The sequence below is a fragment of the Gossypium hirsutum genome, chromosome D06 (assembly GCF_007990345.1).
Source record: "Gossypium hirsutum isolate 1008001.06 chromosome D06, Gossypium_hirsutum_v2.1, whole genome shotgun sequence".
NCBI lineage: Eukaryota > Viridiplantae > Streptophyta > Magnoliopsida > Malvales > Malvaceae > Gossypium > Gossypium hirsutum.
The window spans coordinates 64,809,222-64,821,674 of record NC_053442.1 but is presented as its reverse complement, the minus strand read 5'-3'; the positions used below and the strand labels follow the sequence as shown (position 1 = coordinate 64,821,674).

Below are 12,453 nucleotides of genomic sequence, written 5' to 3'. Positions count from 1 at the left end.
ATTATTTTTTGAGGGATTGGAATTGAGTTATATATTTTTATTAGAGTTAAAATGTAATTGCATTATTGTATTAACTTATATCTTTATAAGTTTTTTAAGGATTGAATAAAAATTTTATCATTTTTAGGGGGTCAAAATTTAATTTTATTATTTACTAACATATAATTTTATAAAATTTAAAAGGGCTAAAGTGATATTTTCCCATTTTAAATATATGGAAAATTATATAAGTGATAATGATTCCAACTAGAGGTGACCATGGGCCGGGCTTCAATAGAATTTTAGGCCCATTTTTGGGGTTCGGGTTTGACCTGACCTGCAAAATGAGCTTAAAATTTTGTCCAAACTTGGCTCGGATAAAAATGCAAAATCTGAACCCGACCGGACTCACCCGGATTAAAATTTTTTATATTATTATTTTTATATAAAAACAAATTTTAAAATATAATATATAAAATACACTAAAAACATTAAAATAAAAGTTTTTAAAATAAATTTAAAAAATTATTTATATTTAAACAATATTAAGATAAGTGTAACTTTGCGAGCAAATACTTTTAAAATAGAAGCAAAATTAACAATAAAACAAAAGTTATATAATATCCAAATAATAAAAATAAAATAATAGTAATATAATAACTAAACGACACAAAAACAATAACAAAACAATACTAAAAACAACAATAAAAAACATTAAATTTTTTTCAAATTCAAGCTAAATTATTCATACTTATTTTTCGAGTTTATATTTTTATTCAAAATTTCTTATTTTTCGGGTCAACCCTCGATCCAGCCTATGATCCGCTCAAATTTAATCGGAGCCTAAATTTAAGAGTCCCACATACACAATGCTGAGGTGGCAATGATCGGTGAAGAGACTTAAACCCTACTGAAAAAAATGAAAAAGAATGTGAAAGCAGACATCTTCTTCCTCTTTAACCCACTAAAATCGGAACTCAACTCAACTGTACGTCTTTTTCGCCTCTTCTCGTTGCAATACTCACACTTTAGAGAGAGGAGACTTTGATTTTTCTCTTCATTGATTTTATTCATTACAAAACAAATTAACACAGATCACTTTTTACTGACAGGGGAGAAGACAGTTTCCCAAAACCTTAAAATCCACGAAAAAACATAAAAAACAGACACCATGTATAGAGTTGCTCTTTCACGTTTCAGGGCTCTCAAGGTTAGTTTCTTTTTTAAAACCCGAAATTGCTTTTTCTAAAAACCCTGTCAATTTTCTGTTTGTCTCGAGAAAATACAGGGAATCAGTACGAAAGAAGATGACCCAATACGAGTTTATTGAAGACCCATTTTCAATACCCATTCAATCACTTTCTTATATAGATTATGCATTTTATGATGTTAACTGATTATTGTTTTTTGTTTGTTAAAATGGGGGGGGTCCCTAATTGTTTATTGGCATTAGTATTTTCTTTTGATTTTGAGAGAATGGAAAATGGGGGAAAATGTTGGGTTTTTTTTTTAAATGTGAGAGAGAGAGAGAGAGAGAGAGAGAGAGAGAGAGCTAAATTTATGGCATTCCTTTATGAAAGAGTTCTTGATTCAAAAGAACTAATGGAAACTATGCCATATATCCCTTTAATTTTCTTTGATTGTATATACTGTTTGTTTGTTCTCTTTAAACTATATAATGGTGCTTGTTCTATAGATTACTATGCCCCTCTACTCAAAAAATATTAATGTATCAAAGATCAAACTGATCATTCTGTTAAAAGTTTCATCCATTTCTACTGTTGAAAACTGGTATTGTCCATTTTTGAGTAGAGTGCCTCCATGGTGCTTTTTCAATTACTATGTTGATGGTTCATCAAATATTTGCCTCATACATTCTGTTCGGGTTTTCTTTTGATCCACTTGATGTGCATGGTGCTGATCAAAATCGAACTGTTGGATGGATTGGTCTTTCATGTAATCACTGACAGAGAAGTGCTTTTTCTTTTCCCAAACATTTGTGAATAGGGCCGTTCCGGTAATTTAGCAGCTGCACGTTATGCTACTTCGAGTGCCGTTGCTCCTCTGGACACACCATTAGACAGCGTTTCCCTTCCGCCACCACTACCTGATTACGTAGCACCTAGTGAAACTAAGATTAAAACCCTATCCAATGGTGTGAGAATAGCCTCAGAGCAATTACCGGTATTGAAAAATCTCGATTCTTCATTTATTGAACCGTTATTTTTGTTGATTGTTTAATCGGTTACAGTGTGGTTAAGTTCTTTGCTTGTTTTCATCAGACTCCTGCTGCCTCGATCGGCTTATTCATTAATTGTGGTTCCATTTACGAGACACCAATATCATCTGGTGCCTCCCACTTGCTAGAGCGAATGGCATTCAAGAGCACGACGAACCGTAGCCACTTGCGTGTTGTTAGGGAAGTCGAGGCAATTGGAGGTAACACATTAGCCTCGGCCACTAGGGAGTGCATGACGTACACCTTTGATGCCCTTAAGACCTATGTACCCGAAATGGTAGAATTGCTTATTGACTGTGTGAGGAACCCTGCTTTTTTGGAATGGGAAATTAACGAAGAGGTAATTTAGTTTAATCTTTCCTGATTTTCCAAGTAAACCGACAGATGTCGAAGAAGAATCCTATAAAAAAATGTAGCTTATGTTAAGTACAATAATTACCATTGACTAGTTTTCCATGTCATTGTGCTCTTCATATTAATTAGCTCTACCTTTCTTTGTATAAGCAAGTAAAGTTAAATGCTTGTACATGTAAATTTCTCAGTTTAGCTTCGATGCTTTGTGTGATTGAGGAACTCAATGCTTTGGCCAGTTGTAATGAGCTTGGATCCTGGATTTTTCTCCTTTTATCTTTTCCGGGTTTTTTTGTCTGTATTTTGAGTTTTTGATATGTACCCCATTCTTGTGCAGTTGCAAAAGATTAAAGCCGAGCTGGAGGAAGTTTCAAAAAACCCCGAGCGCTTAATTTTGGAGGCAGTTCACTCTGCTGGTTACTCTGGTGCACTGGCAAATCCTCTCTTGGTTCCCGAGTCAGCAATAGACAGATTGGACAGCGACATTTTGGAAGAATTCATTACTGTAAGAATCTCTTCTATCCTGCTCCTACCCTTACATATATTTCTGAGTTTCTGTCAATGTTTGTTTTGTTGAATAGTGGTCTGTTTTTGATGGTTTCAGGAGAACTATAAGGGGAATAGAATTGTCCTGGCAGCTTCCGGCATTGAACACGAAGAGCTTTTGCAGATTGCCGAGCCCCTTCTTTCTGATCTCCCAGCTGGACCCCCTCTAAACGAACCGAAATCTGTTTATGTTGGTGGCTATTTTCGTCGCCGAGCTGATTCACCGGTATGTTTTTACCATAATAAATAAAATTTTGGTAAAATGACATTTCCAGTCCCTTTCAATTTCGATATTGCGCAAATTGGTTCTTCTAAAAAAAATCGAAGTAATTTATCCTTGTCAATTTCTGTCAATTGTATATAATTTTTATTGGTATAATAACAAATTTTGCCCACAAAGATCTATCAATATGGTAATTATTTAACAATTTTAGCCTGAAACATTTATGTAAATATGTACATGTTGAGGCTAAAATTGTTGAATTTTTTATAATATACTCAAAATTGACAAAAACATGTAAACATCGAGAGCTAAATTTGTTATATCAATCAAAATTATGTACAATTGACTGATGACGTTAATGCCGTGATTAATTATCCTTAATTGCTCACTTTCGAAATTGACAGGGATTAAATTGCTCGAATTTTTTTTTAGGGACCAATTTGCTCAATTTTGAAATGGGGAAGGACCGGAGCGGTCTTTTTACCAAAATAAAATTTTCTTCACATCATCCTTCCGTCCTCCCATGAAAAAAGAAAACAAAAATATTTTTCGAACTTCAAGATTTTTGCTTGTTTGTAGATCAAAAGTTTTTTGTTGTGAATTGTAGAGTACCCATTTCGCTCTTGCTTTTGAAGTACCTGGTGGTTGGAATAATGAGAAAGACACCGTCACTCTGACTGTACTGCAGGTGCCATATTTCGAACTTGGCTTCATTTTCAGTGAATCTTTTGGATCCCACAAATATGCTTTGCGAAAAAGTCTTGGACTTTATTTTGGTTTTAATGATTTTGGTTGATCTACAGATGCTCATGGGTGGTGGTGGCTCGTTTTCAGCTGGGGGTCCCGGGAAAGGGATGCACTCTCGGCTATGTAAGTTCTATTTTTATCCAGCATGTAGTATCCATGTCCAATACATTTCTGGGTATTAGTATTTGGATATGACCCTCAAAGTACGTGCATGCCCATTTTAGATACATACTCATATCAAGCACTCAATGCTGAGTCCGAGTAACATATTGTAGTTCTCCTTGCTCAACAATTTTCATTTGATTTTATCTGAGCTGTCAAGTTTTCTGTTAGGCAAAATTTGTTTTGTGACAATCTTGCTTTCTTCCTTTTAATTGTGAAATATCACAAATTTTGTATGTATTACATCTCGAATTTCTTCCATGCACTCGATACGTTCTTACTTTTCCTTTTCTCGGTTATGTTTGGAAACAGATCTCCGTGTATTGAACGAGTATCAGCAGATTCATTCCTTTTCTGCATTCAATAGCATCTTCAATAACACGGGATTGTTTGGCATCTATGGCAGCACGGTAAGGCTATCATTACGTACTTGTCTTTGTCATTTGTTCATGCAATACAATCATAGTAGCGCAGAAGCATGTATGTATATATGTGCATGTATATACGTACTCTTCAATAGTCGCATGTCGTTAGTCAGGTCTTTCGATATTGTGCTTCCCTTGATTTCTACTTACAACGAGCTGAATACATAATTTTCATGCCAGAGCTCCGATTTCGTGTCAAGGGCCGTTGAGATAGCAGCAGAAGAATTACTTGTGTTGGCAACTGAAGGATCAGGTTTGCTTGTATTTCTCCAATTTCGTCCATTATCGATACCCCCGTTTTAAAAGTTCTTTTAAAGTTTTTGAACCCGTGTTGGTTGCAGTTTCTCAGCTAATGATAAAACGTGCTCAAGAGGCTACAAAATCGGCAGTACTAATGAATCTAGAATCTAGAGTATGCTCTCTTACTCTCTTCCCCATACCAAAATGCCAAGTTGTGCATTATTCTGGCAAATTTCGTATTTTAATCTTTTTTATAAATCATTTCTTTTTATTACTTTTATTCTGTTGAAATATTTATAAGACTCAATCGGTTGTGTTTTTCAGATGATTATAGCGGAAGATATCGGAAGGCAGATTTTGACATACGGTGAAAGGTGAGTTTACGGACTTCTAAATATGTTTTCTTCTTTATATATCCCTATGTATTCCTGCATGATCGCCTACACTAAATCTAAGAAGCTATGATACTCTGACTTGCATGCAACTTTCAGATATGTTTATGTTTCGGACATGGTTTTGTCTGATTATTTCTAAGTTTATCTTCGTACTTGGATGGTTCTTACAAGATCATATTTTGTACCTTTATTCCAATATGTGTTAGATATAGGTGTCAGAACGGGTCAGGAAAAATGAAAAACTTAAGCAACATGGGTATAAGCTAAGAATCTTAACCATGGTGAATTCTTTCACGATTTTACTAATTCACCCGAGCTCCAAACCGAGACCTAAACAATTTAACCTGCTACAGGGGTTGTCCACCTAAAGTTGAAGGCTCTTTTACCTTTCTGAAAATGCTTATCGTTTGAAAATGATCTTACGAGTGAAATTACCATATTCTGAGTTTTATGGTTAGTAAAAAGTTTATGCTAGTTTATAAAACAGGTGAAATTCATATTAACTGTTATTACATAAAAATAAGTTATGTTTATGTTCTAGTTCCAACTTTGTTTTGACATCCTTATCGGTTTTCCTCAAGCGAAAAGTTGGGTGATATTAATCGTCCTCGATGATAGTTTAACACTATGTATTGTCCGGTCCGGCCACAAAAACTTGTTTCCTAGTCTCTCCTCGAGTGAGGTTTCACCGTATTTCTCGTGAACGTACTTCACATTTTGCTTTCTTATTACACGTTTTATCTTATTTCTTCATAGGAAATCCGTAAATGCATTTTTAAAGATGGTGGATGAAGTCACGTTGCGCGATATTACCAACATGGCTAAGAAGATTATATCCTCGCCTCTAACCATGGCATATTACGGTGACGGTAAATATCAATTCCCCTGGATTTATTTAATCCGAGTCATTAATTTGATTATGAGATTCTTTACCTTTCTTGCTTGCCAGTTTTTCGAGTCCCCAGCTACGAATCAGTTAGCAGCAAGTTCCATGCTAAATAAGTTGCGCCATGAACTGCAAGCCGGAGATGGAGTTTACCGTGGCAGCACCGACACCCCACCACAGCCATCTCCTTATACTTCCCCCTCCCCCTAGGTTTTTTTAACTTCCTAATTTTGCCGGTCGCTGAAAATTAATGAGCCGTCTCAGTTTTGCACTCGGATTATCAGGTTGCAAGAATCGGACCTTGAGAAATATTGTTTGTTTGCCAATTACTGGCTCATAGATTAAGGGCCCGGAAGTTTCCTAAACTCAATTTTTCAGTGTTTTGCATTACATGCATTTAAACTGTTTGTAGAAATGTTTCTGCGAAAGCTAAGACATAATAATGGTATTTTTATTGGTTCCATGGGGAGATGGGAACCATCTACATTAGCCCGAGTTAGTTTCCCCTCCTATTACCAGCTAAAAGAAATATTAAGCCGGTTTGAAAAATGGGCCAATGGGTCGGTTTGGTTCGGTCGATTTTATTTATAATATATTTTTATTTCGTATAAAATTTTAACATATAATATGATAATTTTAATACTAAAAAACACAAATTTAATAATTTAATAAAATATAATTATGAAATGTTAAACGAAAAATAATATTTTAAAATATTTATATATATAAAAGAAATGTGTGCTTAAATGGATTTGATTCATTTACAAATAACAGCAAATTTGGAGTTTTTCTATTTCTTTTTTCAGATTTTAGATTAATATTTCGGTTTGGTTTGATTGGATTCGGATATTATCTTCGGTAAGTGTTTTGTTTAAGAACTTGAGCACGTACATGTAGTAGTTACAAATTCTAAAAGGATTAATTTTTTTGAAGCACGGTTTTGAGTTTTAACTTATATTTTCAAACACTCGATAATATTTTTCTATTTTATAATTTATTATCTTTTCAAGCATTTGTAATTCGTTGTCTTTTTAAGCATTTGAATTCTCGACAAAATCAAAATTTAAAAATTTAAAAAAAAAATTGATGTTATTGGGAGATCTGCCTACTCTAAATTTTCCGTTTGATGTCGACGAATATCTGAATTCAATGAATAATATTTTGGGTCAAAAATAACACGTGTTCCTCCCGACCAACCAAACTCAGTCAGGATAAAGCAAACTAGCAAAGACCAAAGACCAAAGACATGCCGATGGGTAGGCAGGCGAGTGACAGCTGTAATAAGTGCCGGCGAATGCGCACGTGTGTTTTTCACTCTTTTTACATTCCCCACACGTGTCTCTAGTCTTAAAATGGAAGGAAATTAGATTACAGCCAATGTTAGGCATTGACCATCTAAGTCTAAATATATTCATTTCGATATGACTACCTTTATATATATATATATATGAAAAATACATTTTTTTTATATTTTTGTATAATTCTGAATATTATTATTTAAATTTAAAATAAATATCTAAATTCATTTTAAGGTAAAGTTATATTATCAAAATCTTAATATTCCAAATTTATGATTTCTGAACAATAAATATTCAATCTATTTTATCTATTATTATTATTATTATCACCCTATATTGAATACAAATATTTTGTAAAAAAAATTAAAATTAAAATCCAAGTAACATGAAAATTAAATTATTTTTGCCCACCGCCCTTTTGAGACTTTAAACAGTAGAAAACTAAGGAAAACAGTGAAGGTAAGCATGAAGATGATGATATCAAAGTGATTAGCAAGTTGGGTTGTTCAGGGATCAATTCATTGGGTCTGTCCTTTTCAACAAAATGGGTTGATTGCTACTTGGCTGCTGTCAACATAAACTACAAAACCATTTGTATCAATTCCATGTACCCACCCGAATCCGATTTAATTTTTTATAGTATTTTTATTAAGGTAGTTAGTATCGTACCGATCAATGTATTATTTTTGTTTTAGTATTAACATGTCTTAGTATCGATGCATTTTGATATATTATTTCGAATTAATCGATATTTTTATTTTTATACATGTATATATATAATGTAATACATGAAAATATATCTCAATTGCATCTATATAATTATACCAACCGAAATGCACTTATACAAATTGATATTAGCTAAAACACACCCAAACAGCCAAAATGCACTGAAATCTTGACTGAAATTGAACTTAGATTGTAGTACTGATCGAGAACCGAAACAGTATTGCACTAACCTATATAATACCGATTACCGTAGGAGAAAGGATTGTATGAAACTGTGATTCTAAGTCAACCCTATCCCTTTCTAATAGGAGAACGACAAATCTAACTAAAAAATACTAAAAATAAGGAGAAAAAAACTAATTTATTATTCTTATGTTAAAAAAGAATAATGATGACGTGAAATTACATTTTCGTACAATTCCTCCTCACTACCATAGATCCTATTCAAAACCCAATTTAGATTCGAGCTAATATTAAAAAAACAATTCAAACATACTCGTTTTTATAGTAAACGCTCTGAAATTTTTTTTGTCTACAATATCTCCTTTTAGGAGAACTTTACCTTAAATCCGAAAAATAAAGAATCAAAACTTCCAAAAATAAAAAGGACTAAATTCAAATATACAAAAAGTACAAGTGACTTCGAGCATATTTCTTTAATGCTTCATATTAAGGATTCACTGTTCCAAATGGCAAAGCATGTTCAACAAGTCAAATAAAATTACATATAAAACTACTTATATATATATTGTTGCGAGTACAACATTTCCATGCAAAACAGAGGATGAAATTGTCAAAAACATGAAAATTTAACTCTAGTTTTGCACCCTCTTTCCCTTCTTACTGCTTCCAACTGTAATAAAAGCAACAGCCAACAATTTTTGTTAATGAAACCTAGGAAAATGGATATGTAATAATAACCATATCATCGAACGGTGATCGTAACTTACGGTTGATAACGGAGAGTTCCGAGCTCTTCAACACACGCAGCCGCTTCACCGTCGATACAAACATACTGCGAATCCGATCCGGTATGATTATGGTTAAGATACAAGTAATCTAATGCCGGTTTTAAGACGGAAACTTTCAAGACAACTCGAATACAAATGTATACATCATACGGAATAAGTAGGATGTCGAATTTCATTAGATTTATAGGGATCAGATGCTTACTGCCACGGGACATCACCGACAAGCATCCGGTCGCCTTCGTTATCCTCGTAAACGAGTGTATATTCCCCATTTCCATCCAATACACCGGTAATCGCTTTCTCTTCCTCTTGCTTCGGTCCATCAGCAGAGGGATCTCGTTGAGCTGCACCGGATCAAAACCAAAGACAAATAGATCGATCATTGTATATCACATTCGCACAACTTAATTAGTACAAGCATGCTTCGAATTCGGAGATACCTGCAAGGAGGCCACTAAAGAGTTCACCAACCGCAGTCGACAGTTTTTCATAGCTATCGTAGGCTTTGAGATCGACTTTCCGTCCGATTGGGACTCCATCCATGTTGATTTTCACGAATAGACCCTTACCACGAGTCTCGGGGGCCGCTGGATTTCTTTCGTTAGCAACCTTGTGAGGGAGACTAGTTGGTGATTCAGAAGCTAGTTTTGAAGTGGTTGCAAGATTTTTCCTGAATGAGCGAATCGGCGGCCATCCCACGACCGGACCCGGAGCAGTCCTGTTTTCATAATTATAACACGATGTTACCTGGACTCTTCATTTTTCCTAAAAGATTTCATATTGAATAGACCCTCGAAACAAAAAAAAGTAGAAACTAAAACATGTATTCATATACAACACTCACTAATATAATTTCAGATTGAACTGGTTGATTGAACTAAGAATCGATGGTATGTTCGGCCTGACCAGTATATTAAAATCGGCCATTAGTCTGACCGGAAAAAAAACCAGTTCAACCAGTAAAAAAAGCCGGATTTATAAATTTATTTGTAATTAATGAAATTTTTTTGTTTTTGTTGAACACTAACTATTTTAATATTTATTTAAGGTTTAATACCTATTTTGGCCCTTATACTATAGTGAATTTCACTTTGATATACACTATAGTGAAAATTTTCACTTTTACCCTTGTACTATAATGAAATTCTCACTTTGATCCTTTTACTATTGTTCACGCGTGGGATTTTAACGAAAATGGTCAAGGGGCTAACGCAGTGGACCTAATTAAAGTATTAGGGGCAAAAGGACCGGAAAAAAATAGTAAAAGGGCTAAAATGAAATTTTCATTAGATACGGGGGCAAAAACAGGTATTAAACCAATATTTAACATCAAACAGTATACAAATATGTGGGAAAATAGTATTTCCATTTATGATTTATATATAATAACTGCATAGGAGGAGATACTACAGATAATAGACAAAAATAGTAAAACTTACACATCTAAAAATGAAGATCAACAAATCATGTAATAAAATAACATAAAAAATGAACACAACACATGAAAGATCAGAAAATTTTGAGATTTTTCATCATGTAATAGAAAGATTAGAAAATTTTGAGATTTTTCATCATGTAATAGAAACATGAAAAAGGCATGAAGATAATGAAACATGTAAATAACCATGCATGGACCACATAAGCATAAGCTCAACTCAAGTACCTCTTTTGAGAACAGTTGGGAGGCTTTGGCTGGTGATGGTGGTTTTTGGCCCAAGAGGCAGCCAAAACCGCCCCACCACGGTGGTCCTCCTGTGGTGGTGGAAACTTATTATGTGCATGTTTTGCATTGCTTTTCATTGAAGAAAAATACCCAAATGAGACCAAAAGCTCGTCTTCTTCACCTGGTGGACCAAGCTTCAGCTCTAGTTTCTTCTCTTCTGAAGATCCATGGCTTATACCATTTTGATTTTCAATGAAACCCCATTTTTTTTCTTGAGGTATCAAATCAAGAAGCTTCTTTGAACAACCACTCTCCATATTAAAACAAGACAGCTTTTTGTTTTTTGTCTTTGAAGAACAAGAACTTGAAACGAACTGTAAAAAAACAAAACAAAGTAAATCTTAAAGTGTCAGAAAAACAAAGAAAATAACAAATGAAAAAGACATAAACCATTGAAGAAACTTGCTCTATACCTTTAAAAATGAGTCACACTCATGAATAGAAATGAAAGGTCGCTGAGGAATTTCAACAAACAAGGCAAGAACATTTAAAAAAAAACCCAACACTAAAAGAACAAAATGTTTTGTTTTTAACAACACAAAGAGCAAAGAACTATAATAAAAAGATGTGAAGAACACAACAAATGAAGGGCAGCGACGAAAGAGAGAGCTTAAAAAAGAGAAACAGATTCCCCTTTACTCAATGACCCAAAAATGGGAAAAAAAATTTTAAAAAAAGGAAAAATTTTAGAACACCAATCACGCAACCATAGCTAAAACAACATTGGGTTTTGTTTTTTGTTCAGCTCAAGAAGCAAAAGCTTTGCTGTTTTGTTCTGTGTTCTTATTGTAAAAATGTAAAGAAGATAAAAGACCCATATGCTTAAAATGTAAGCCACTTGTTGTCTTAAATCAAAGTTTTCATTTTTAATTTGGATTTTAAAAGCTTTACTTATTTAGTTACAAAGTGAAGAAAAGGATAGGGGAATTTCTTTTTCACTTTATGCTTTTAATGGGGATAACTATTGGGGGAGGGGAACTTTGGAATTAAAGTTTTCTAGTTTTGAGATCAACTAAAAGACAAATTTATTGCTACTTTTTTGGCCTAGAAAGTGTAGCTGTAATTCTTGTATTATTTACTGAAATTTTCAAAGGTAAATTACGCTCAAGATTATTAAATTAATAGAAAATTTATATTTTAATTATTTAATTTTAAAATTTATAAAATAATTATTGAACTATTTAAAAATTTGCATTTAAGTTATTAGATTGTTAAATTTATTGTTGTATAATATTCTGTGTTTGTACCGTCTACACCAATCGAAAGTTCTCATTCTCCTTTTCTTTTACAGTTCAGTCTTTTTTTCATAAAATAATTTTGAACGTTAGGAATTTATAAATCAGAATCTAAACAATTTTCTCTTTTCTGATTTCTGACATTGATTGTCAGATAAGTTTGGATTTATGGTATGTCATATCCAAACAACCTAATGTCTTAAATAAATTTTTTTGAATAATTCAATGATCATTTTGTAATTTTTTAAAGTTAAATGGCTAAAATATGAACTTATTAATAATTTAATAACCTTTAACATAAATTACC

General features: G+C 33.3%; 2 protein-coding genes across 2 annotated transcripts; one reads left to right on the top strand and one right to left on the bottom strand.

The window, feature by feature from the left end:
• The first annotated feature begins 839 nt into the window (after positions 1 to 839).
• LOC107937290 (mitochondrial-processing peptidase subunit alpha) lies at positions 840 to 6,677 on the top strand. The gene is made up of 14 exons (XM_016870155.2): positions 840 to 967; positions 1,092 to 1,189; positions 1,987 to 2,163; positions 2,262 to 2,558; positions 2,907 to 3,074; positions 3,174 to 3,341; positions 3,946 to 4,026; positions 4,142 to 4,208; positions 4,560 to 4,657; positions 4,853 to 4,925; positions 5,014 to 5,084; positions 5,237 to 5,286; positions 6,064 to 6,176; positions 6,257 to 6,677. The coding sequence occupies exons 2-14, from the start codon at positions 1,151 to 1,153 to the stop codon at positions 6,307 to 6,309; spliced, it is 1,455 nt and encodes a 484-aa protein (XP_016725644.1). The 5' UTR covers positions 840 to 967; positions 1,092 to 1,150; the 3' UTR covers positions 6,310 to 6,677.
• A 2,181-nt stretch (positions 6,678 to 8,858) lies between these two features.
• Positions 8,859 to 11,807, bottom strand: LOC107937243 (auxin-responsive protein IAA18). The gene is made up of 6 exons (XM_041096226.1): positions 11,325 to 11,807; positions 10,852 to 11,225; positions 9,629 to 9,906; positions 9,391 to 9,532; positions 9,168 to 9,232; positions 8,859 to 9,070 (listed from the first exon to the last, which is right to left on the bottom strand). Exons 2-6 carry the CDS (start codon positions 11,166 to 11,168, stop codon positions 9,033 to 9,035), a joined length of 840 nt encoding a protein of 279 aa, XP_040952160.1. The 5' UTR covers positions 11,169 to 11,225; positions 11,325 to 11,807; the 3' UTR covers positions 8,859 to 9,032.
• Positions 11,808 to 12,453: the final 646 nt, after the last annotated feature.